The 27,264-nt window shown below is 41.7% G+C and overlaps 1 protein-coding gene across 1 annotated transcript in view; it reads left to right on the forward strand.

The window, feature by feature from the left end:
• The first annotated feature begins 4,815 nt into the window (after positions 1–4,815).
• The window catches only part of CDK6 (cyclin dependent kinase 6), a 284,231-nt gene continuing 261,782 nt past the window's right edge, over positions 4,816–27,264 (forward strand). Inside the window, exon 1 of the mRNA XM_007522491.3 lies at positions 4,816–5,045. Coding sequence (XP_007522553.1) covers positions 4,816–5,045 — 230 coding nt within the window. The remainder of the gene's footprint in view (positions 5,046–27,264) is intronic.

Raw genomic sequence — 27,264 nt, forward strand, 5'->3', positions numbered from 1 at the left:
TTAACAACATGCTTTAAATTAAAAAGGCAAAAGATTTACAGAGATAATATTTCCAATTCAAGCAGAAGTTTGCTGGGTTTTAATTTTTCAGCATACTGAAATTAATTAAGAAAAATATTTTGGATTGATATTTAATATATTTAAAGGGTTTCAGGTGTTCTATAGATAATACCTTTGGGAGAAGACTGAATTCTGTCCCCCAATACAACTATTTTAAATTTTGTTCTACTTCATTATAGAAAGTCTTTAAGAGTTTTTCTTTTTTCTTTTCTTTTCCCACTAGTCTCATTTCCACCTGAAATAATTGACTAAGTTTTTCTCAGGTAAAGTATATTCTTATAGGGTTTCAAATTTCAGAATTCCAATGTGTCTAAACCGAGGACCCACCAAATTACATTCACTTAGCTTTGTCTTTCTGTGTATGCCTTTATCTTGCAGTTCTATTATTTACAACATTTTTTTTGTCTTTTTAGCTCCCCAAAATACCTTAGTGAGCCTTCACCAGTTGCTAACCACTTAATAATTGTGAACTCGCCAGTCCCTTGAAGTAGATCGTTAACCACAAGTGTGCTTGACAATTTCCAAATCATATCCTCAGCCCAAAAGGAAAAGATAGGGCTTTGTGAGGCCGAAAGGAAGTGAAGGAAAACAAAACAAATGTAGCTTGTGCTGAAAGTGAAAAGTGCTTGGACAGATTAGTATTTTCTTTTCTTCAAGGCGTTCTGCCAAACTTTTTTTAATAGTTATTTTTTTAGTCTGATTTTTCAGTTTCTTGGAAAGTGTGGCTATTTACTGTCCTCATCGGCCCCTCAAAATTATTGTTGGTTGTTTGCGTCTTTTCATATCTGTCCACATCACAGACTGCTGACACCCCCGCCTCTGTCAAAACCCCCAACTCAAGCGACCCTGGGGTTTGGAAACTGCCGACTCCCGACAAATCTCACTCCCCTTCTCTCGTCTCTTGATTTAATGGCAAAATCCCCTATCTAGTTGCAGTGAAAGCCGGAAATTTTCATTTAACCCCACTACCACCCACCTCCCCGCCCACCTCCTACTCGCGTCACTCCAGACCGGCTAACCCCTGCGCCCCCCGACACCCCCCCCCCCCAACCACTAGCTGGGGAGCTGAGCCTCTCCGGCGAGCACAGTCGGGTCTCCATCGCCTCCCCTCCTCCGGAAGGCTTTAATTTGCACACTTGCTTGCCGCTGCGCTGCGAGCCTCAGACCCCGCAGTCCGGTGGGTCTCCCGCTGAGTTGGTCCCCAGAGCCCCCCTGCCCACACCCCCACTGCCTCCCAGGCTCTGCCCCCAGCCCGAGTCGGAGCCTCAAGGCCCCCGTCCGCCACCACCGAGCTGCGCAGGCGGCGCCCTCCGCTGTCCCTCCGCCCTCCGCCGCTGTGCCCACCCCTTTGCCAGGGAGAGAGCTGCTACCTCCTTCCTCCAAGCCGGGTTACCTGCTCTTTGCCGCAGTGGACACGTGCGGAGGTCGGATTGACACGCAGCCCCTTCAGGAGGCCGGATTCGACTGGGCGCCCCAGGTGAGGAACTGTACGCTCGGCTGGGTGGGCTGCGGGGTGGATGAGTGGGACCCGAGGGACTTGGGAGGGGGTGCTTAACCAGGGTGTAAAGCGAGGGTGGGGGTGACGGGTATGTGTGTTGGGGGCTGGGGTGGGCGGTTGTCTTCGAAATCTTGGTTAACCCCTTAGGAACCGAGACAGGGGAGTTTGGGGGGGGGGCGGTTTGGGACAGTTCAAAGGAATCTCAATACGGAGAGACACCCCATACCCAAAAACCGAGATCCTCGTTTGCTCGACATGGCCATGCACACAACCACCCACACAAACACTCCTGATCCATATTTTTCGAACGAAACTTTAAAAAAAAAATTGTTCCCATCGGACTCTTAACAATACACACGTGAGGTTTTAAATGCCCTGCCTCTGGGGAATGGGTGGGAGAACATATTTCTGTTCCCTTTCCAGGCCACAGAAGTGTTAGTCCAGGCTCCACCTTCACCCCTCTAAGTAAATGTTAATGCAGGTTTCTTGCTGGCAAGCCCTGAGGGCATGTTATACAGTTAGTGGAGTGCGCGCACGCGGCCAGCGTTCAGGCTGGAACCCCGCACGAACGCGCACTTACTTGGGTGTATTAGCTTGCTTTTATTATTAAAAATATATAATAATCAGTTCAGTGCACGCACACCCCGCAGCAAGCACCCTGGGTCCGCAGCGCACCAGCCCTTGTGCACGTGGGCCTATCTGCGTGTGCGCACACGCGGAGTCATGGTCCCCAGTGCAGCCTCTTCTAGCTGCGCTGGTGGCGACCCTTGCGGTGTTTGGCAGGCTTCGGAGAGGCACATGAAGGATTTCATTGAGTGTGAAGACAGAGAGCAGAGACAGAAAGCAGAAGGAGGCGGCTGCAGCCTTTGTAGTCGCAGAGGAATGCGGAAATGTTGAAGCACTATGTCAAACTTTTTTGAAATGGGGTCAAGTCACATTCAGCCAGCGTGGGAAAGCAACAACAACAACAAAGTGGAGGAAGGGGGGAGGCATTGCTGCTCGCGTTTCTCTCAGCCTGAGCCCACCGTCGGGGATGCGAGGGGGGAAGCAGACTGGGCGGGTGGTGCGGGGGCCGCGGGCGCTGTTCCCTGCGGGGGTGGAACGTCCCCGGCGCTTCCTTCGCTGTAGAGCCTGGGGTTGGGCTGGGCAGGGCCGGGGCGGGGCTGGGAGGGGGGACGCCTGGGGGGCGGGCTGCACAGCCGCCGGCGGCTTCTCGGCTACCTGTGTGGCCCATGGCCTGGCTCAGACCCCCAGGCCGGCTCCTCCAGCGGGGTCCTCGCCTCACCAGCCTTCTGCCCCCCGCCCCCAACTCCAATTTACCTTCACCTTTTAAGGCGAGTTCTGAATGGAGTGAGTGTGAGGGGGTGCTTTGCTCTCGCCGAGGTGCACACCCTGAGGGTCTGGCCATTAGTTTCTCTGATTCCTGGCCGACGGGAAGCTGGGCCAGCAGTTTGGGGACTGAGAATTCCAAGGTGGCCGGGAATTCCGGACACGCGGCGGGCGCGGCGATAGACTGGCCGGAGCCTGGGTGGCTGGGAGAAGAAGGTTCCGTAGTCCTGTATTCCAACTAGGAGGGGGGGGGGGAAGGAAAGTACTTCCCTCACTCCCACCCCCGCACCCTCGAGCGCTTTGTTATGAGGAAGGTTCCGGGGGGGTCGTGTGTTTGCAAACGTGACCGAGTCTGAAGTTTAAAGGGAAATGGGACAACCTCCTCTGCTACCTCCTTCGGAGGGTGGGGGTGGCAGTCCCACTCCTGGGAGTCTGAAAAGTGGGAGTTTTGGCCCAAGAGTGCAGCTGCGCCTTCTTTCTCTCCTTCAGAGGTTCGGCATTTACTCCTCCTTCCCCACCCCCCACCCCTTTGAAGGGGAGATTGATTGCTCAGGTTGAAATCAGTTAAACATTTCAGGGCGAGTCTTGGTTATGCTACCTCGCTCCCGAAGCTATTCTTAAAGACTACAAACTCAAGTGTGACTAGCACTACTTCCTCCCACCCTTAAGATTTCATGGCCACTCACTCTTTCATGGCCACATAGCCCCCACCCCCATTCCCACCCCCCACTCCGGCCCTCTCCAGTAGTGGAAGCCCCAGCCCACCCCTGACCTGATGGGTTTCCACCAGGGAGGTCCTCCGAGTCGGAGGAAGAATTCCAACCCAGACTTCTTTATCCCCCCACCTACCCCAAGATCATTTGCGTTGCAAGTCCTTTTAAAATATCTCCATGTAGAAAAACTGAAAGTAGAAAGAAAGGAAGCAATTTCCGAGCAGATGTCTTGACCACCCCTTCTCGCATGCTCCCAGCATCGGGTTACAAGGTCCTAGGAGCCCCCACCCACATACTGCGGCCCCCACATGGGTGGACCTACAGTTTCTGTACACTAGCATGTGCAGGACTTTCCTCCACCATGCTCCAGGGCCCTCCTGGAGCCCCCTCTTCTTGCACGTCCAGGCTTGTGGGGGGGGTGTGTGAGTTCGCTGGGAGTATAGCAACACAACATAATGATATAGGGATAAATATTAAGCCGTGACATTGACGTGCCCGGCGCCTCCCCTCCCCCGCGCTCCCGGCACACTCTGGGCCGCTCGGCACGCCCCCTCCCGCTGCTCTGCGTCCCGAGCGGCGCGCTCATCCCCGAGGGGCCCCTGCAACCTCCTTGGGCGAAGACCGCTGCAGCCTTGCAGGGAAAGAAAAGTAACTTCACTTTTCTCGGAGGAACGAGGAAGGATCAAGTGGCCAGGGAGAGGGCTGGAGAGCTCGGAGGGTAGCGTCGGGGGGGGGGGCGACTTTAAGGAGGAGGAGGAGGATCTACAGGAACCCCGAGGAAGGCGCCTAGGATGTCTGTCTGATCGCACTTCTTGTCGGTCCTCTTGTCTTCTCTTGTAGGTGGCATAATTGCAATCTTGAGACGCTTTGGGGCAAGAGAGTATGTAAGCGCCTCCAGTGTCTCTTGCAGAGGACGGAGAAGCTCCCGCGAGGAAAAGAGGAGGGATCGGCTTGCTCTCCGGCGACTCGGCAGGCGGAGTTTCGCGGCTGCCGCAAAGGGGTTGCACCCGCCCGCGGGGAGGTCGCTCCATCCAGCGCCGGCGGCGGCTGAACCCGAGCACCCGCGCGCTAGTCAGTGCCGGTGAGAGAGCGCGAGCCCGAGCTCCGGGGCGAGAGAGACGGTCCGGGGAGCCCAGGAGGAGCCCAGCCGCGGCCGCGAGCGACCGGAGCGCACCCTCCTCTCCTGCCCGTCGCTGTAGAGCCGTGCCGGACGGTATGGAGAAGGACGGTCTGAGAGCCGACCAGCAGTACGAGTGCGTGGCGGAGATCGGGGAGGGCGCCTATGGGAAGGTGTTCAAGGCCCGGGACCTGAAGAACGGAGGCCGATTCGTGGCGTTGAAGCGCGTGCGGGTGCAGACGGGCGAGGAAGGCATGCCGCTCTCCACCATCCGCGAGGTGGCGGTGCTGAGGCACCTGGAAACCTTCGAGCACCCCAACGTGGTCAGGTGAGCCAGAGCGAGAAGGGGCAGCGGCGTCAAGGGGTCGCGCACATGGGGGTGGGAGGTGCAGATGGGTGGCTGGGCAGCTCGGCGTGACCTGCTGACTTGACAGCGTGAGAGTAAGTTTTGTGATTAGGCCACAGGTCAGACCTGGCGACTTTGCCTGACAGCAAGCAGAAACAGCAATCCAAAAAAAAAAAGTGGATTACACAGGTTGCCCCGCAGCTGTGTAAGTTCTCAGTGTTTTATCCCAGCAAACAATGTTTCAGGCTTGAGGAGGAGGGTCCGGGAGGATGGATGTCTTTTCGGGAAGAAACGAGAAACCTGAAATTCGTTACCAGGTCCATGTCTCCAACCCCCACCCCACCTCCCCATACATGAATTTGGCCATTGGAAGATTTTTGAGACAAAATATGTGAGAGGCAGTAGCGGGCGGATGTGGTGGTAATTAATAGCAAGAGATTTTACTTATGAAGTCAAGTATAAATACTTTTTTTTAAATACAAAAACGTTATGGTATTTTTTGCCAACCACACCGCAGTTTTTCTTTATTAAAATTGCTTAATGATAAGGAGGATGGATACCTGATGGTCTGAGGAAGACGGTGTTGACAGCAGTTTCAAGCAGTGTTGTTTAAATATTTCTTCCAAAAATATGAATAACTTGTCTTTTACTTAATGTCTCTGGGCTTACACAACCCTTAGACTACGTAAAGGATAGATGTCAGTTCAAGACATCGGGTCTTTAACTTCTGAATGTTCTGCCCCTGCTTTTCCTGGACACATTGTGGGAGTGAGTGGACAAGCACCAGTTCTACAGCCTCTCCTGTGTGGTAACACATATTAAAGGAAAGTGTAGTGTGATTTAGGATAACATTTTCTTAGTGATCTTGGAAATTCCCTATTATGTGGTTGGCATTATGTAGTGTGTCATCCTTTTTTCAACAGAGGTGCGCTTAGTTTTTAGTCAAAAAGGAATGCACAGAAGCTTCTACAAATCTGGGTGATTTTTTTTTTTTAACCTTTCTTACCCTTTAGGAAAAAAAAAAATCCTGTTTTTGTCTTATCATCATCTAGAGAATCTGGTTACCGAGTACGTGCCTACTGTGTGCACTGTGGATGAAATTATATAAATACGCACAGCTAAATATTTTTCTAAAAAGCCAAACAATTTAACATTAGTCATCAAAGTGAAGAGACCCAAGATTGACCTCTTGAAATACCAAGCCCTCTACAGACTCAGGGAGCCCAAGTGTCTACAGAATCTTCCTGGGAGGTTTTAGCTTGTCCCAGGCTAGGTGATTTGTGTGGTGCTTTGTTCCTGACACAGAGTCAGGCTAGAATGCAGCAAAGAATCATAAATCTATAAATAAGGTAGTAAGTGGCTATAAAAATACAACACTATTATACATCTCCTTTGACTAGTAAAGGAGAGAGAAACAAAAGATAACAGTGTGAGATTAAGTGTTTTAGGAAGATGGAATTACATTTAACAGCAGTAGATTACTTCTTATGTCTGCTTGTTGGAAAACAAAACCCCTTATGACATGGTTTTCTTTGGGATATTAACAGGAAAGGGAAGGGTACATTTGGTCCCTCTTAGTTATCTTCTCTAAGTAATAATCTTGCTTCCCAAAGAATGAATTCGACCACTAGAATTTAAGACCAAAGTTCTTTTTTTTTTTTTTTTTTTTAAGATTTTATTTATTAATGAGAAACTTAGGAGGAGAGAGAAAGACCCAGACCATCACTCTGGTACATGTGCTGCCGGGGATTGAACTCAGGACCTCATGCTTGAGAGTCCAATGCTTTATCCACTGCTCCACTTCCCCGAACCAAAGTTCTTATTAAATTTTGCCTGCTACCTATGGAGAATGTACAATACAAGAGTGATTCCCATCTATATACATAAAATAATGTTCTTCTAATATGAAGATTTTATAAAGGCACCCCAGTGTAACACTATTCTTTGCACAGTAGCTGGGGAAGGCTGTTTTCCCTTTGTGCTGGTAGATTTTCGCTAGTCTCTCTTACTCTCTTGATTTACCCTCTTGAGACTGATGTATCTTTAGAGATTTTTAACTAACTCCTTATTAGGCTTCTGTACTGACAAATTCCAATTCTAAATTGAACAGAGGTGGTCTGTGGCATTTTTTACATATGGCACCTCCTGAAGAGCTCTGAGAAGAATCTGAGGTAGTGTATATGGTGAGCACTTTATAGATATAAAAGTGCTTAGGATGTTCAAGTATTATTAATGTTCAGGAAGATTAGTGGGGCCCATGTTCTGGACCTGGTTCTTAGTACAGAAAGGCATCAGTTCACTCAGCCTTTGTTACAGAACCAGTCATACTCAAATACAGATACCGAAGGTTCTAGAACCAAGAAGCTACTTGAATGTAATCAGCTTGTAGTTGATTAGAAAAAAATCCATCGGGGGTCGGGCGGTGGCGCAGCGGGTTAAGCGCACGTGGCGCAAAGCGCAGGGACCGGCGTAAGGATCCCAGTTCGAGCCCCTGGCTCCCCACCTGCAGGGGAGTCGCTTCACGGGCGTTGAAGCAGGTCTGCAGGTGTCTATCTTTCTCTCCCTTTCTCTGTCTTCCCCTCCTCTCTCCATTTCTCTCTGTCCTATCCAACAACGAATTGCGTCAACAAGGGCAATAATAATAACCACAACGAAGCTACAACAAGGGCAACAAAAGGGGGGAAAAATGGCCTCCAGGAGCGGTGGATTCATGGTGCAGGCACCGAGCCCAGCAATAACCCTGGAGGGGGAAAAAAAAAAAAAAGAAAAAGAAAAAAAAAAAGAAAAAAATCCATCAGTCATAAGCCATGAAATCCAGTGACACATAAGAAAATTATTGCTATCATCCTCATGAGCCGCAGATCTGCTTTCCCTTTTTGTTTCCTTCCTGTTTCTTCCTGTCCTGCCTTGGGGCAACCATTTGCTTCTATGGCTTGCTTGGCTGGACTAGGAATTCCAGATTTTAGAGCCTGTTGCTGATGTTTGTTGAAGCAGGGTAAGCAGGGTAAGAAAATTGAGGACAGGTGAAATTTCCTTTCCTCACAACAGTGAATTGTCAGGCCCCCAAACCTTATTGTTGCCCCATAAGATCAATTTTAGAATACTATTGCTTTTTTTTTTCCTTGAAAGGGCATGCACCTTTACACAAACCTTCAGTCTTAAGTAATTATAATTATATTATAATATCATATTATATTATAGTATCATAATTATAGACCCTCCCCTCAGATTATTGAGCTTTTAAGTTTGAAGGAGCAGAATAAACAGTAGGTTTTTCAAAAGTTTAAGTTTCAATTTTGATAGATTTTATAGAAAAGTTAATTTGCTATTGCTGGCACAGACACTGCCTGTGTGCACAGGAATAATGACTTGAAATTCTTGCTCACCTGTGTCTATGTATTTATTTTGCTTTGGCTTAATCAGCCAGTCAGTGTCAGAGAAGTAAATTAACTATTTTTATAGTTGATTATCCCAAATTCTAGAGATTTTGCCATAGTAAGACTTTAGTTTGAACCTATTTTGGAGGTTTGCACTCCACAAATGAATTTTATTTTACATCTTGAACTGAATATATGTATAGATAGATAGACAGGTAGGGGAGAATGCTAAAATAATAACATTTTTTACCAATAGTCTATTCAACCATATATTTATTTTTTGAACTTTTTAGAGAAAGATTAAATTTATTTTTTAGATAGAGACAGAGTGGAACAGACCACAGCACTGAAACTTCATTCAGTTCAGTAGTGACTGAATGCAAACCTGAGTCACACACATGGCAAAGCAGCATACTATCCAAAGTGAGCTAGAAACTGGGAAACAGCAGTGAATCATTATTGCATTGTGATAATGTACCTTGCTGTGGGATGAATGTTTCTTTTATCTCTTTAAAATTTTACTTCTATCAGGAGTCAGGCGGTAGCACAGTGGGTAAGCGCACGTGGTGCAAAGCTCAGGGACCTGCTGAAGAATGCCGGTTAAAGCCCCCTGCTCCGGGTTAGAGCCCCCTGCTCCTCACCTGCAGGGGAGTCCCTTCACAGGCTGTGAAGTAAGTCTGTAGGTGCCTCTCTCTCCCCTTTTCTGTCTTCCCCTCCTCTCTCCATTTCTCTCTGTCCTATCCAACAACGACATCAATAATAGCTACAAAGGTAAAACAATGGCAACAAAAGGAAATAAATAAATTAATTTTTTTTTTTTTTACTTCTGAGGGTAGGGTAGCATAATAGTTATGCAAAGAGCCTCTCAGGCCTGAGGCTCCAAAGTCCCAGGTTCAGCCCCCCCCCCCCCCACCATAAGTCAGAGCTGAGTAATGCTCTGGTTAAAAAAAAAACAACAACAACTTCTTGGATCAGGGGACCCAAGCTTAGTCTGCTAGAGCACTGGCGACCCTCAGGTTCGGTCCCCAGCACCAGTTTATGCCAGGGCTAAACAGTGCTTTGGTTCTCTTACTCTCATAATAGATTAATAATCTTTTAAAAATAATAACATAAAAATTGGGGGCTGGGTAGTGGCACACCCTGCAGGTGACATATCTACCAGGGCCTGGGTACCTTGTCGCTCACCGGCAAAGCGGTAACTTCATGAGTGGTGGAACAGTGCTGCAGATGTCTCTCCTCTCTGTCTCCCTTTTGGCATCTTACTCTATTTCAAAATAAAATAGAACAATTATTTTGTTACTTCTATTGGATTGTTTTATGATATTTAACCTAATTAGTTTTATGGAGCAACTAATATTTTTGATTGGATTGTTTTATAATATTTAACCTAATTAGTTTTATGGAGCAACTAATATTTTTGATTGGATTGTTTTACAATATTTAACCTAATTAGTTTTATGGAGCAACTAATATTTTTGATAACAGGTATTTGTTGACAGTAGGCAAGAAAATGAAAACACTAATCTAGTAATTTTTGAAGATTTAATCTCACTTGTAGATCACAAGTAGATCTACATACAAAGGCATTAATAAATTTTTAATACATATGATACTTGAGCTCTATTTATTCATGACTTTTAAGGACCTGTACTATTTAGAAACTATGGACCTTTAAGTACTGGGAAAAAAAGTACCTGGGTGACTACTTTTTTAAAATAGTTCCTTTGTGTGTGAGGACTAAGATGACTATCATAGTTGCTACATGATAATATTGTTCTTAGATACAGGTTAAGTGTTACCTATGTCATTGTCAGGGATTAAATTTGTTAGTGCAACAGTAAAAGTAATTAAAATTTAAGTACTTGTTCTGTAAAGTCAGTCTCATGGTATTTCAGTGAGTAAACTTGTGGTGTCTGTAATTGTTAAATCATCATTTGCATATCTAATCACTGCTTTTAAAAAAGAATAGAAAAAGAATCTATGCAGAGCAGTACTTGTTATTCAAAGAAAGTTTTCCAGTTTCCTCTTTCTAAAGATCTTAGTAATAGAACATAAAAAATGATAAGCATGATTTCTGTAGTTAAATAAAATACTGTGTTTTTAGTATCTTGTTAATACAGTATTTTATTTGATGCAGTATAAAGCATAATTTTCCAGTGGATTACTTTATAGGAACCCAGAATAACAATGTTACCTTTTTTTTTTTAAAGATTTTATTTATTTATTAGTGAGAAAGATAGGAGGAGGGAGAAAGAACCAGACATCACTCTGGCACAGTGCTGCTGAGGATCGAACTCAGGACCTCATGTTTTAGAGTTCAAAACTTTTATCACTGCGCCACCTCCCGACCATATCTTTTTTTTTCTAATAAAAAATGTTGAATAATTTTTATATAAAGGTTGAATAATTTGTTATGCTTTGTTTTAGTAAGAGCAGGAGTTTAAATCTCTTTTTTTTTATGTTTCAGTATGTTAAAGATATGTGTGGCCCTTCAGACTCTGGATTCCTTGAACAGTTTCCAGTTTACCAAGGTTATTTAGTAAATACACATTTTCACAGTGGGTATTTTTGCAAAACAACTTGGTAATATTGAATTTCTGGCATTACATGTATATCTTTTTAAAAAATTTCTTCTTACTATATTTATTTATTGGTTAGAGACAGCCAGAAATCAAGAGAGGAGGGGGTGATAGAGAGGGAGAGAAACAGAGAAACACCTGTAGCTCTGCTTCACCACTCATAAAGCTTTCCCCCTGCAGGTGGGGACCGGGGGCTCAAACCCGGGTTCTTGCACATTGTAATACATGCGCTTAACCAAGTGTGCCACCACCCGGCCCCATTTATATCTCTTTTAAAAAATTTTTTATATTTATTTATTTCCCCTTTTGTTGCCCTTTTTTATTGTTGTTGTAGTTGTTGTTGTTATTGATGTCATTGTTGTTAGATAGGACAGAGAGAAATGGAGAGAGGAGGGGAAGACAGGGGGGAGAGAAAGATAGACACCTGCAGACCTGCTTTACCACTTGTGAAGCAACTCCCCTGCAGGTGGGGAGCCGGTGGCTTGAACTGGGATCCTTACACCGGTCCTTGCACTTCGCTTAACCCGCTGTGCTACCGCCCGACTCCCCATTTATATCCTTTTTACATGACTGTGATCAAGATGGAATTATTAGAATTTCCCTATCAAAGACAACATGATCTGACAGAGGGAAACTTATTTGAATTTGACTGTCTTAGAGATATTTTCCTATGTTTAAGACATGGTTAAACAGTCTAGGAGGTGATGCATTGGATAAAATGTTGGACTCTCAAGCATGAGGTTCTGAGTTTGACCCCCAGTATTTCACGTATTAGTGTGCGATGAGATTCTTTCTCATTAATTAAAATAAAATGAAATGGTAGAGTAAATATATGTGAGAACAAGCTCTTTATTAAAAGTAAGTTATCCTTTTAAAAATATTCCTGAGACTGAGGGAAAGCTCATCCCATAAATGTGTGCCTTGTCATTTGTGCAACTCAAATTCAAACCTCTACACTGTGGGAAGCTCCAGTACTATGGTGGATCTCTTTTTCTTTGTCTCTCCCTATCTGAAGCACAGAAAATACAGAGTCAACCCAGAAGTGTGAAGTCATGACGCATGTGGGCAGCCTTGGCTTTGCAAAAAAAAAAAAAAAAAAAAATTCCATAGAATATTTTTGAAACACAAAACATCCAAATTCTTATATCAATGCAAATTAATGGATATTAGGGGTGGAAGACACATTGGGAGTGTTTGAGCTCTTTTATAAAGGAACTAACTCCCATGGAGCTGGGTGATGGCTTACCTGGTAGAGTACATATGTTAGCATAAACAGAGACCTGGGTTCAAGCTCCTGTGCCCCATCTACAAGGAGGAAACTTCACAAGTGGCAAAGCAGTGATGCGCGTATCTTTCCCCTCTCTCTTTCTCCCTCATTTTTCTCAATCTCTAGCCAATAAATAAATATTAAAAAAAAAGAGAGACTAAAATCCAGAGTTCAAACAACTTGTCTGACATCTCATTTAAAAGTCATCAACTTGTTTTCAGATCTGAGTAACATTTTTTTGTTTGTTTGATGGGAGAAGTCAAGTCATGTGAGTGCATTTGCTCTGGAAAAAATGAAATATATGTAGACAAAAGTGATAGTTTATCAAGAGTATATGACATTGTTGCAGATAAGTCATGAATTCTATAGTAACTATGATTACTTAATTAAGTTCTGCTTTTTTAAGAATTTGGATAACTGATTGTTTATATGGCTATAGTAAAATAATGCAGGTATATCATGCACTTAAATATACTGTTGAACTCATTTCTGACAAAGAATATTTTTGATCAAGAAAAATCCAAATGTTTGTTACTTAACCTGATGTGGCAGAAATGAAATCCAATGCAGGAGGACAGGTAAATAAAAGAAGGTAGCATGCTTAATATTGGCTTTTGTTCAAGGCCCAGTGGTATCCCAGAAAAATGGGCACTGGTGGTTGATAATAAGCATGTCTACACAAAGGTCACTGTTTGAGTTATAATCTATGGGTGGTAAATTGCCTTGATAGACAGCTCAAGAGAAGTTCTACAAGAGTTGCTGCTTAGTGACTTTGAATACCCTCAGTTTGTTGCCATTTTAGATTTTTGTTCTTCCAGCTTTACATGTAGCTGTCCTCCCCTAACATAGAGTAAAGCTACTTTAAAGCAGATGGCAGAATCTTGTGAATGTACATTAAGAGACGAAGTCCATTTCAGATAGTGTCTTTATTAAGCATTTAGTTTAAATTTGGGCAGTTACTGGCCTTTGTCATTTAGGTAATCAGCTTTTAATGATCAATTCTAGTATTGTATAAATGTCTGGTTCTTCTACAGGATTTAGTGCAGTAGAATTCAGTCAGAACTTCTGAATTGGAAGGAATTTTAGATTTAAACTAGTCACAGTGTTGCTCTCTCTGTCCTGTTACCTGATGCTGTGTGCTGCAGTTATCACTATCCCTAGTATGATCAGATTCCTTTGATCTGTGTATGTGTTGTTTAGTAAAAGCATAAAGAAATAGTCTTAGTAAAAGCATAAAGAAATGGTCTTGGGAGTCGGGCGGTGACACAGCGGGTTAAGCGCATGTGGCGCAAATCGCCAGGACCTGCGTAAGGATCCCAGTTCGAGCCCCCGGCTCCCCACCTGCAGCGGAGTCACTTCACAAGCGGTGAAGCAGGTCTGCAGGTGTCTGTCTTTCTCTCCTCCTCTCTGTCTTCCCCTCCTCTCTCCATTTCTCTCTGACCTATCCAACAACAACGACATTAATAACCACAACAATGTTAAACAACAAGGGCAACAAAAAGGAAAAATAAATAAATAAATAAATAAAAACTTTATTAAAAAAAAAGAAATAGTCTTACTGGGTGGGGGGTATAGCATAATGGTTATGCAAATAGACTTTCATGCCTGAGGCTCTTAAGTCCCCGGTTCAATCCCTTACACCACCATAAGCCAGAGCTGAGCAGTGCTCTGGTGAAAAAAGAAAGAAAGAAAGAAAGAAAGAAAGAAAGAAAGAAAGAAAGAAAGAAAGAAAGAAAGAAATTGCCTTATTTTAGTCAAAATTTCTGTCCCATAATTAAATGCATTGTGAAATCCAAAACTGAGTCAAATACAGGTTTATGTCCCATGTTAGAAAAACAAGATGATCATTATATATCAGAAAAATTCCCTTAACTCAGAAAAGTAGTTTCAGTTTAATGATTTTGTGTTTGCTGACTGGAGATAAGCATTGTGCCTTTATGTCCATAAATAACAGTGTTGTTAATTTTCAGCTGCTTCCTAAATGCATCAAGTCAAAAAGTAATTATGAGCCCAGCAGAAGAGAACTTTTCATACTTTTAGAGTTATAGCATTAGCAAGTATCTCAGACTGAACACTGAGGGATTGTTGGTATTAACTGTAATGCTTGTACTCACCAAGACTTTAGTATGAGTCTTCAAATACTTAGTGGTATTTTAAACTTTTCCTACCACATTTCATTTTTGTCTTAAATACTAACTTTGGCTTTGATAGAGTTTTTTGTGTATGTATTTGTTCCATGTATCCTTCATTTCCCCCAGTATGTTTCTTGCTATCTACTTCTGTAACTTTAATTGGGTTGATTTCAGAATGTGCACTTAGTATCACTGTTTATACCTATTAAAATGCAACCTACTCTTCAGAGTCAAGCTCTTAATGTCATTTTTGTGCTTCTGGTACATTATTCAGTACCCCCATTTGGATACAATTTTGTAATTATAATCCTGACAACTTTGGATCTTGTTTATAGCTCTTAGTATATGTTCACTCTTTTTAAATTGGCATGTCTGTTAGATAAGACATAATATTAGTCTCTCAACCACTCTCAGTTGGCCCTCTACCCTCCCACACCCCAGTCCTAAGCTGTATGAGAAAAGTGTTCAGGTTATATCCATTTATATTCTACACTTTGTAGAAATCAATGAGCAAAGTAATGGAATACTTTGGAAAGGAGATTTCAATAAGGAGGGGAAAAGACCTGTGCCCAAATTTACTCTCTCCAGCTATTTATCACTTAGGTTTGAAGGAGTGATGGAGTCTTCCAGAAAAACATTGATTAAAGGACTTCATTACCACAAGACTAGTCTTGTAAGAAATAGTAAATGGACTTACATGAAATGAGAATATAAATTATTTCACCATGAGGGGCTAGATAAAGAAACAAAGTAAAGAACTGGGTGGTGGTACACTGGGTTAAGCCACATAGTACAAAGAACAAATATCCTGGTTCAAGCCCCCAGCTCCCCACCTGCAGGGGGGGTCACTTCACAAGCAGTGAGTGAAACAGGTCTGCAGGCATCTGTCTTTCTCCCCCCTCCTTTTCCCTCCCAATTTCTTTGTCCTATCCAATAAAATGGGGAGAAAAATGGCTGCCAGGAGCACTGGATCCATAGTTCAGGCACTAAGCCCCAGCAATAACCCTGGATGCAAATAAATAAATAAATAAATAATAACAATACATAAAAAAGAAAAAGAAATAAAGCAAAGGAAAACAGGCAGAATCAAATGAAGACAAACCTGACCTCAAAACTGCAGAGCCATAGTTAGCAAGTGGGACTGGGGAGAGTGAGACCTGGGTTGCAAGGGTGGAAAGGGTCTATTGAACTTTGGTGGATGATGTAGTAACAATTTAAAGAAGAGGTGTGAAATTGTAACTCTGAAACATTTATAGTCTTGCAAATCAAGGTCACCTAAAAATCTTTTTTTTTTAATAGAAAAAAATTCTACTTGTGTTGAGGGCTGGCTTTCAATCGATGCTAGTGAGGGGGATGTTCTATGACATACAAATTTTTGACACAGAAGCAGGTTTATGAGTGGCTTAGCACCAGGTTCCCTAGGAACAAGTGGGGCCAGATATGGGTGCCTTGATAAGTTTATTAAAAGAAAGGAAAATAATTGGAGATCTGTAGAGGTAAGAGAGATGATAACACGTTGAAAGTATACAATGAAAGGCCCTGGGGTAGCAAGTAAATCTGAAGTTATTAGACATCCAAATCTGAAATCTGGTGACCTGAGTAGATAACATAATGTCATTTGATTATCAAGGAATTAAAAGACAAATATTCTGTGTTGGGAATTTAAAGGGCCCAAGCATAACCACTCAGTAACCTAGTGGTTTAAAAAAAAAAAAAAGAGTGGGCACCATGGGAGTGGGATTGGTGGTACTGTGGGAGCTCAGAACCACGGTTTAATAAATCAAAGTCCAGGGAACCATGGACTAGACTCAAGGAACTGAACATTGAACCTCTATATCATCAGGGGAACCTACTAAACTGTAAGGTGTATCACTGCCATAGAGACCCAGCTGTTCAAGGTCAAACTTCCCTGTAGTTGGGGAAGAGACTTTGACCTCAAAGCAGAGCACCTACTTTAAGGAAACAGTCTGGGAAGAGGAGGAGGAGACCTAGGATCCTGCCCCCCCCCCCCATCTTCCCCACCCCAACTAGGTCTCTGTTTAAGGAACATCAGGTGCCATAATACTACTTCACTTCTTTAGAACTCCTCCCCTCTGCCCACAGTTCACACACAAAACAGAACCTGGCACCACCTACAGACAAACAGAAACCAAAATGGATGGGTAAAACCAGGAAATCTCCAGCACTGGGAAATCAAGATGGCTATGCACTTGATGCAGATCCAGAAGATAAAGAATTTGGGAATTACATTATCAGGAAATTTGAAGATATATAAAGCTCTTAATTTAATATGAAGGAATGGATTAAGAAAGAAATCTATGATCTCAAAGACTCACTGGACAGAAAAAATGGAAATCATGAATACAGAACTACAGGGTTTGAAGAACACTTTGAATGCATCTCAGTCTCAAAAAGAAGTAGACTTATTCATGTAAAAGAGAAAACATCAGAAAAAGAAGACTAAATGACCATACTCTTTGACTTCAAAGGAGAAAAAGGAATTAGAAAAAAATATTTAGCTCTTTGAGATATTGAAGACTCCATTAGAAAAGTAAAGATCAGAATTATAGGGGTCTCAGGAGAGGAAGGAAAGATGGGGGCAGAAACCATATTCAAAAAAATAATAGTGGAAAAATTTCCAAATTAGGATATGGTCAGGATGTAGATGATCAGGAAGCAGAGAGAACACCCTAAATCCTACACCAAGTAGACCTACACCAAGACACATAATTGTGAAATTATCAAAAGTCAAGGACAAAGAAAAATTATAAGCTGCCAGGGAAAAGAAGAATGTAAAAGAAGAATGTAACACCATAGTTAGACTGTCCTGCAGAACACATGGAGGTTAGGAGAGAGTGGAGTGGTATATTCATGATTATGAAATACAACTGCCAACCATGTATACTTTACCCTGCAAAACTATCATTTAAATTTGAAAAAACTACCAAACCAGTACCAAACATACAAAGGCAACAGGAGTTAGCCATTACCAGGCATACCTTGGAAGAGTTACTGAAAGGAGTTTCACAGAGAAAGAAACAGGAATATTTAACTCTCAGCAAAGTGACACACAGTGAAACAGATCCAGAAACACAAATCATAGATATATGGGACAACTTTGACTTATGAAAGGAAAGGTAGAAATGCATAGAGGATGTTCAAAGAATAGTGAGACAAGAGCAGTTTAAGAAAGACTTTCTTAGAGGTATTTATATTAAATATATATATATATATAAATTATATTAATACTTTTATGTATGAACACATTCACATACATATAGACCTTTATGTTTTGTTAAATGAGGTAATTTTCTCTCTAGTACTTTTTAATCTTATATATTTTTTGTCTTTCTCATCCTTCTTATATATATATTATCTCAAGTTTTTTTAATTTTGTGTTTGAGTTCAAGTACTCTTGTTGCTATAATTGGTTTGTTTCCAAATGACCTGCATGCTTCTGAAATTAAACTACTGAATGGTTTCACTCATATATGCAATATAAAAAGCTGAAGCAAATGATGTGCCATTACCCAGTCTCTTATTGATTTCTCATTGGTTTTTTACCTAAATGGAAATCTCGTATAGAAATTTGATTCTACTAGATAACTATTTAAAACCCTGTCATTGGGGCTGAGCAATGGTGCACCTGGTAAAGCACACATGCTACAGGGACCCAGGTGCACATTTTATAGGAGAATAGAACAAATGCTACAAATGTTTATCTGTAACCAGAAACGACCTAGAATTTCTGGATAGGAGGTGAGAGTGTGAGAATGAGAGACAAAGAAAGGCAGAGTACACCTATAGCACAGCTCCACTGCTCATGAAACTCCCTCCCGGTGGGGACTGTGGGCTTGAACCCTGGTCTGGTGTGTGGTAATACATGCACTCTACTGAGTGTGCCACTTCTCTACTCCCCCAGAACAATATTTTATCGTTTTACTCTTTCCTTCACCCTTGTCCTCCCTTTAGCATCACAGCTTCTATCTGTGACTTTACTAAAGTTGTTAAACATTTGTGTTCTCTTTTGCAACCACAACAGAGCCTTCCCTGCCTTGTCTAAATGATGATTTTTGCAAGTTGAAGGCTAGTAAAGAGTGCTTGCATTATTCTAACTACATAAATAGAGTTCCATTTGGGGCTGAGTAGTGGGTACCTTTTTTCATTACTTTTTCTGCAGACCTATTGTTATAACCCTATAAGACCAAAGGGGTCCCTTTTTCCCCCTTAAAATACATCTGGTTTCTCTTTTCTTACTTTGCATCACTTTTTAAAAATTATACCCTATTTAGTGTGCTTCTTATTCAGACCATGACTTTCTTGTGCTGTTTTGTTTTGCCTGAAGTTTATAACTGCCTTTCAATTTGTTCTTGCACCGTTTGCCTTTGTTTTTCCATTTGCTTTCTTTCATAGCTTAATTTTTTCCCCCAACACGTCGTCACACCATCTGTTTCTCTTGAATTGCCCCACTTCCTGAAATTTTCTGGTTTTGGTCCACTGTGAACTGTTTATTTGCTAAACTTGATGGACAGTTATCTTCCTGGGACTTTCAAACACTATTTTTCTGGTTATTTCTGCATCCTGGCTTTTCCTTTTAGTATTTCACACCCTTATTTTGTTAGGAAAACATTTACTAGTACATTTATGTGAGTAATTAACTGCCCAAGAAATTATTTTTGTTAGATAAACTTTCCTTTATTCCGTTTTGTTGCCCTTGTTGTTCTGTTGTTGTAGTTCTTATTGTTGTCATCGTTGTTGGTTGGATAAGACAGAGAGAAATGGAAAGAGGAGGGGGAGACAGAGAGGGGGAGGAGAGACAGACACCTGCAGACCTGCTTCACCGCCTGTGAAGCAAACCTGGAGGTGGGGAGCCAGGGGCTCGAACCAGGATTCTTACACTGGTCCTTGCACTTTGCACCACCTGCTGCACTTGACCCTCTGCACTACCGCCCAACTCCCTTAGATAAACTTTCTTGATCCTCAGCTGGGGACATCTTTGTTGTTCCTCACATTTAATTATCATTTGTCTGTAGAAGTATAGGATGAAAAAAATTATGTTAAGACTTCTTTTAAATTTAAAGAGAAATAGCTTAGTGTGCCACTTTACCATCCATGGAGTTCCCCCCGACCCTGTGCTGTTGATGGTGCTTCTTGTGATGCCAAGGCTTGAACCTAGGACCTGGTGCCTGGTAAGATGCATGCTTTCCTGGGTGAGCTTTCTCCTGGTTCCCTGAAAGCCATTGTTCTGTATTGATTGTTGTCAATTAGCATTGTAGTTCATTATAGATTTTAGTACTTTTGTCTGAAAGTTGCTAGGTTGTATTCTTCAGAAATGTGTGTCTATGTGGGGTGTTTGTAAAAATTCAGTTTTGCAGTGGTCTGGGAGGTGGCGCCACGGTAAAGCTTTGGACACTCAAGCATTAGGTCCCTAGTTCGATCCCCAGCAGCACATGTGCCAGTGATGTCTGGTTCTTTCTCTCTCCTCCTATATTTCTCATAAATAAATAAAATCTTTAAAAAAATCAGTTTTGCAAATTAAAAAAAAACAATTAGGGAGTGAGCATTTTGCAGACACATATCACGGGGAGATAGAAAATTGTAGCCATGGGTCAACAACTTTATTGTAGTCCATTAACCTCCCAATGAGGTAATTTTTGGGGAAAAGAAATATCATCATTATTCATTTATACTTGAAGCTATCTGTATATGTGATCTTTAAGTAATTTAATCTCATATTTAAATCACCTAAAATGTTCGTATATGATTTCTTTTTTTTTTTATATTTATTCCCTATTGTTGTCCTTGTTTTATTGTTGTAGTTATTATTGATGTTGTTGTTGGATAGGACAGAGAGAAATGGAGAGAGGAGGGGAAGACAGAGAGGGGGAGAGAAAGATAGACACCTGCAGACCTGCTTCACTGCCTGTGAAGCGACTCCACTGCAGGTAGGGAGCCGGGGGCTCGAACCGGAAGCCTTACGCCGGTCCTTGGGCTTTGCACCACCTGCGCTTAACCCGCTGCGCTACTGCCCGACTCCCTTGTATATGATTTCTTATATAAGTTTCTCTTACACAGAAAAGGGCTTTGTGTAAAATCATCCTCATTCTTTATTTTAAAAATAAAGAAAGGAGTAGCGCAGCAGGTTAAGTGCAAGTGGTGCAAAGCACAAGGACTGGTGGAAGGATCCCCGTTGGAGCCCCTGGCTCCCACCTGCAGGGGAGTCGCTTCACAGGCGGTGAAGCAGGTCTGCAGGTGTCTTTCTCTGCCCCTCTCTGTCTTCCCTCCTGTCTCCATTTCTCTCTGTCCTATCCAACAACAACAACAATAATAACTACAACAATAAAAAACAACAAGGGCACCAAAAGGGAATAAATAAATAAATAAATATTTAAAAAATAAAGGAAAGAAGGAAAGAAAAAAAGGAAAACTAGAAAAATCCTAAAGGGAACATGTACATTCATTTTATTAAATACTATACAATCATTAATGCTACTTAGAGAATTTTAATAATGGTAGATGTTTATGCAACGATAACTATGTTAAAGCACATTATATCAATAGAAGTTAAAAGCATACATTTTGTGAGTCCGGTGGTAGCGAAGCGGGTTAAGCGCACGTGGCGCAAAGCCCAAGGACTGACTTAAGGATCTGGGTTTGAGTTCCCGGCTCCCCACCTGCAGGGGAGGCTTCGCAGGAGGTGAAGCAGGTCTGCAGGTGTCTTTCTCTTCAGCCTCTGTCGTCCCCATCCTCTTTCCATTTCACTCTGTCCTATCCAACAACAGTGACATCAATAACAATAATAACTACACCAATAAAACAAGGGCAAAAAAAAAAGGGAATAAATATTTAAAAAAATAAAAGCATACATTTTTTTCTTTATTTTGATAAGACAAAATCTTGAGAGGGGTGGAAGGAAGGGAGAGAGAAGGGAGACACCTGCAGCACTGCTGCACTGTTTACTGATGAGGCTTTCCCCTTGCATGTGGGGACTGGGGGCTTAATCCCATGTCCTTGAACATGGTAACATGTGCACTCAACCAGGTGTGCCACCAACAGCCCCCCAAAGCATATATTTTTAATAAATCTAATTAAAATAAGCGTAAATTGAAATCCCCTTTATCTTCCTTGCCTTAGAGTTGCCTCGGGTCCCTGGGCATATCATTGCTCTCAAATTCAACTTTGATCATTCTATCTTGTTTCTTAAAATATTCTAAATAGGAACTACTACAGTTTTCAATGGAGGGAATGGGGACACAACTCTGGTGGTGGGAACAGTGTAGAATTATACCTCCCTTATAATTTTATAAATCAATATTAAATCACTAATAAAAAATTAAAAAATATCCCCCCAAAGTTCAGTTTTGTATTTGGTGGGATCTTTGTGTACATTGTTATATCTTTATTTAAAAGTTTTTTTTCTTTTAATATTTATTCCCTTTTATTGCCCTTGTTTTATTGTTGTAGTTATTGTTGTTATTGATGTCGTTGTTGTTGGGTAGGACAGAGAGAGGAAGACTCTAGGGAGAGAGAAAGACACCTGCAGACCTGCTTAACCAGGATCTTTAAGTCAGTCCTTGCGCTTTGCTCCACCTGCGCTTAACCCGCTGCGCTACCTAGCCCGACTCCCACATTGTTATATCTTATGTACATTACTTTTTCCTCTCTGCTAATTCTTTTTTTAAAACTTTTCTTTTTTTAATATTTATTTTATTTATTCCCTTTTGTTGCCCTTGTTTTATTGTTGTAGTTGTTGTTACTGATGTCGTCGTTGTTGGAAAGGACAGAGAGGGGGAAAGATAGACACCTGCAGACCTGGTTCACTGCTTGTGAAGCGACTCCCCTGTAGGTGGGAAGCCTGGGCTCCAACCGCGATCATTGCGCGGGTCCTTGTGCTTTGCGCCATGTGCGCTTAACCCTCTGCACTACTGCCCGACTCCCCTCTCTGCTATTTCTAAAGTTCTCCTATTGGTAGTTTTTCTTGAACTTTCAGTTGGGAACACTTTAAGTTAACTTACACTCTTGCTAAATTTTTCTTACAACTTGGACCTTGTTGTCTCTTTAATTTGTTTACCAACTATTCTATTTTTGCTCAATATTTTAAAGGAATCTGTATTTCCCTAATGTCTATGGACTGTACTCTTAATAGTTATATATATTTTACCCCCAAAACATTTTTTAAAATCTGTTTTCAGGTTGATAATGTTCTTCAAGCACCCTATTTTGACTTTTTTAATAATATATTCTTAAATTGCTCTTTTTTAAAACTGTCTTTATTATCTGTATTTTGTCTTACTTTTTTTTTTTTTTTTTGCTTGTTTTTCCAGTTTCTGGAGTCATTCATTACCTGCTGATAATTGGATAATCCTTTTCTTTTCTTTCCTAAAAAATAGCAAGTTTGTATTTTGCCCCAGAGTAAAGGTTTCTGGGGCTGGGGGTGTGTTCAAGTCCTGAAACATGATGGTGGAGGCCCTAGGTGGGGGTTAGAGTATTGTGCAGAAATCCAAGAAATGTTACACATGTACCAACTACTGTATTTTTCTGTCGACTGAAAATTAATCCCCCTAATAAAGAAAAATAATAAAGAAAAAAGTAGCAAATTTAGTTACCACTCATTGCAGGAAAATGCATTCATTTTAAGAGTATATATATTCACATAATAACCGTCATCACAATCAAGATTTAAAATATTTCTTTTTTTAAGCCCTATAGATTTTTTATTAGTGATTTGATATTGATCTACAAGATTATGTGATCAGTAGGGTACGATTCCATACAGTTCCCACCACCAGAGTTCTGTATACCCTCCCTTCCATTGGAAGCTTCTCTATTCTTTATCCCTCTGGGAGTATGGACCAAAGATCTTCATGGCGTGCAGAAGGTGGGAAGTCTGGCTTCTGGAATTGCTTCTGCACTGGACATGGGTGTTGACAAGTCGATCCATACCCTCAGATTTTTTTTGCTTGTTTGTTTATTTGTTTTACTTTTTTTTAATTTTATGACTTAAAATACTTCTGTTACACTAAAAGTTTCTTCAGCTCCCATAGCAACCTCTTTCTTGTAGTTGGAAATCTTTCTATCACTATAGGTTAGATTTGTCTTTCCTAGAGTCATTCCAGGTGTGCGTGCATGCGTGTATCTGGCTTCTGTAGATGTTTTTGACATTCACCGATACTGTCAGCTATATCAGTAGTTCATTCTTTCCTGTAATACGGATTTGTCATGATTTATTTATTCACCTATTGATAAAAATTTGTGTTGATTTGTTTTGTTACTTCTGGTTTCAAACTTATTAATAATGACACTGTAGGAACCATTGGTGGTTCAGTCGTAGAATTCTCGCCTGCCACCCATAATAATGACACTGAATATTGGTGTGCCAGTTTTTTCTCTTGATAAAGCATACTTCATTTCATATAGGTAAATATCTAGAAGCAGTTTGTTAGTATGCATGGCAAATGTGTTTTTAAAGAAATTTTCAAATTGGTTGCACCATTTTGCATTTCTACCAGCAATGTCTGAAGATCCCATTTGATTAGCATTCTACTTACCCTGCATTTGATATGGTCAGTCTCTACTTTTCACTACTCTAAAGTAGATGTGAACTGTTATAGCCTTGTGGTATCAATTTGCATTTACTTAGCTCTTCTGATTCTAGTGGTTGGGAAACTATGGGATTTGATGAAGAGCCGCAGAGGTAGGCAGAGCTAACAAGACCTCTCTCCCCATCTACCACCACACGCATCCTCCAGAATCACGTATGGTCCAGTCCAAGAACCACACCACACACAACCAGTCCCCCAATGGTACAGATGTGGCAACCAAAAATCACAATAAAAATCTCTAAAAGAGGTGGACCCCAACTTCCTATGGATTATGTGCTCTGCCAGGGATGCACAATAGCAATGACTTGAAAAAGATGCAGGCCAGTAATGCCAAAACCATCTGTGCCCAGGCCTAGGAAGTCAAGGCCTTGTACTGCCCAAGGAGGCCAAGACCAACATCACAGAAGGCAGAAGATGTAAGCTCAACTAACTTGCCTACATTGCTTACCTCAAGCTTGGAAAACACACTTATGCACACATTGCTGTCTCCAGCTATGCTGTCCTAAAGCCAGGACTCAAACCGAGGCCCAGACTAGCACTAAATCAAACTCCCAAAGGTGCCCAAATACTTGAGGCTCCAGAATAGTGACCCCTGTCTACCAGTGGAAGGACTGAGGACTAGTATGGCCCTTGTTTTGCTCTCCCTATGAAGCTGGTGTGCAAATAAACTTAGGTAGGGAAAAATAATTTGCATTTACCTAATTAACCCGTTGTTAAATGCTTTTTCATTTGATTGATGGCCATTCTCGTACATTCTTTAGGGAAGTACTTTACCATTTCAGAAAACTAGGTGATCTTGTTTTATTATGAATTAATTACTATAACAGACAGGATATACGTTGCAGAATTTTCTCTAAGGAAAACTGGACAATTACATGCAAGACTCCAGGCATAGGATGGCAGTGAGGATGTAACTGGTGAAGTTGACTGTTAGACACCTTGAGTTGATTTCCCTGCTTCAGCTACATGTCTGTCTTCCTTTCTTTATAACATCTGCTGACTTTGCCCAGTTTCTGCCTCCTTCACAGTGCCCTCGTAATTTGCTCTATGACTTTGCCTTCCCAGTGAAAATATGCAAGCAAATGTATGTGTGAATATGTCCTCATTTTATAATGATACTTGTGCTGTGCAGAAACATTTTAGTTTGATGTAATCCCTTTGTTTATTCTGCTTGTTTCCCTTGCTGTTTCAGTGGAGTCTCTGAATACATCATTGGAATCAATACTGTGATGTGTTTGTGTTTTCTTCAATATATTTTATGACTTCAGGTTTAATATTCAAGTCTTTAATGCACTTTTTGATAGGGCTTTAATTTCATTCTTTTGCAAGTAACTGTTCAATTTTCCCAACGTCGTTTATTGAAGAGATTTAGTCCATATTAGGCTCTTAGCTAGGCTCTTAGCTCCCTTGTCATGGATTAACTGTTGCTTGCCACTGCCTCTGCTCCCCACCACCACCAGGATTATCACCAGGGGCTCAGTGCCTTCACGATGAATCCACTGCTCCTGATGGCCATTTTTTCTGGTTTTGTTTTGTTTTGTTTTGTCTTATAGGACAGAAAGAAATTGAGAGGGGAGGGGGAGATAGGAAGAGAGACACTCGCAGCACTTGCTTCACCACTTGTGGTACTTGTGGTAGGGATTGGGGACTTGAACCCTGTTGGTATGCTTCTAAAAACCCCTTCTGTTTCATTAGTTTAATACCCCCTCCTTAACACTGTATTCTATTTACATAACTACTGTATTCTATTTACATAACCACTGCAGGGCATTGGTTCAGTCCCCACTGGTCCATGATATGTTTTTGCTCCGCCCCCTCTCCTTGTCACACTCTGATTTTCACCAGTCACTTTTCTCTCCACCCTCTCTATGTCACGTCCTGTTCACACCCTACTTGGGAAGTATATATAAAGACAACATTGTTCGTTTTAGTTTAAGTTTAGCTTAGCTTGGTATAGATTGCGCTGCGTCCTGCATGAATAAAGAGATGCTGCGTACAACCCGGCCATGAGTCCCGGGTCGTCTGTTACCCGCCCGTGAAGCCAGCCCATCGAAAACAACAAACCCGGGTCCTTGCACCTGGTATTGTGCGCACTTAATTAGGTGTCCATTGTCTACTCCCAATTAAGTCTCTTATATATGTGAGAATTTATTTGGGGGCTCTCAGTTTTGTATTGTTTATTTTTGCATCAGCTTTTCCTCCAGTACCACACTGTATTGATTACTATAGTTGGCAATATAGTTTGATGTAAGGGAGTATGATGTTTACATTCTTGTTCTCTAATGTTATGGTAGTCTTTTGTGGCTCAAAATAAATTTCAGTAATACTTGTTCTATTTCCTTAAAGAATATCACTGGAGGGGGCAGGCAGTGGTGCACCTGTTGAAGTACACACATTACAGTGCACAAAGACCCAGGTTCAAGACCCTGGTCCCCACCTTCAGGGGGAGGCCTCATGGGTGGTGAAGCAGGACTGCAGGTGTCTCTTCTTTTCTCTCCCTTTCTATCTCTCCTTCTCCCCTCTCAATTTCTGTTGCTATCCAATAATAAAAAATACTTAAAAAAAAGAATATCATTGTAGGTTTCATAGGGATTGAGTTGAAACTGTATAATGCTTTCAGTAAAATGGTGATTTAAGAATTATCTTTTTAAAATATTTATTTATTGGATAAGAGACAGAGAAATTGAAATGGAAGGGGTAGATAGGAAGGGAGATAGACACCTGCGGCGCTGCTTTACCACTCAGGAAACTTTCTCTCTGCTGGTAGGAACTGGGAGCTTGAACCCAGGTTCCTTGCTCATTGTGACATGTCCACTCAACAGAGTCCACCATTACCAGACCCCAGATGTTAATTTTAATGATGTTAATTCTTTTTATCCATGAGCACAAAGTATCTTTGTAGATCCTTGTATCTTCTTATATATCTTTGTGACTTAAGAGTTTTGGGTTTACTCATCTTTCTACTCCTTTCTTAAGTTTTTCCTGTGTCCCTAATTCTTTTGATGCATTTTCAGATAGGATGGTTTTTCTTGATTTTTTTTTTCTGCTTTTCTTGTTGATACTTGCATGTGGTGATGCAACAAGTTTCGTATATTGTTTTGAAGTCTGCCACTTCACTGTACTGACTTACTTATCTTGAACAAAAATTAATGGGATTAGTAATTTCATGTTGCTTAACATGTTATTTACAAATAGTGGTAGTATTATTCTTTTCTACTTTAGGTCCCTTTTATTTCTATTTTTA

This window comes from Erinaceus europaeus, chromosome 8 (genome assembly GCF_950295315.1).
Source record: "Erinaceus europaeus chromosome 8, mEriEur2.1, whole genome shotgun sequence".
Taxonomy (NCBI): Eukaryota; Metazoa; Chordata; class Mammalia; order Eulipotyphla; family Erinaceidae; genus Erinaceus; species Erinaceus europaeus.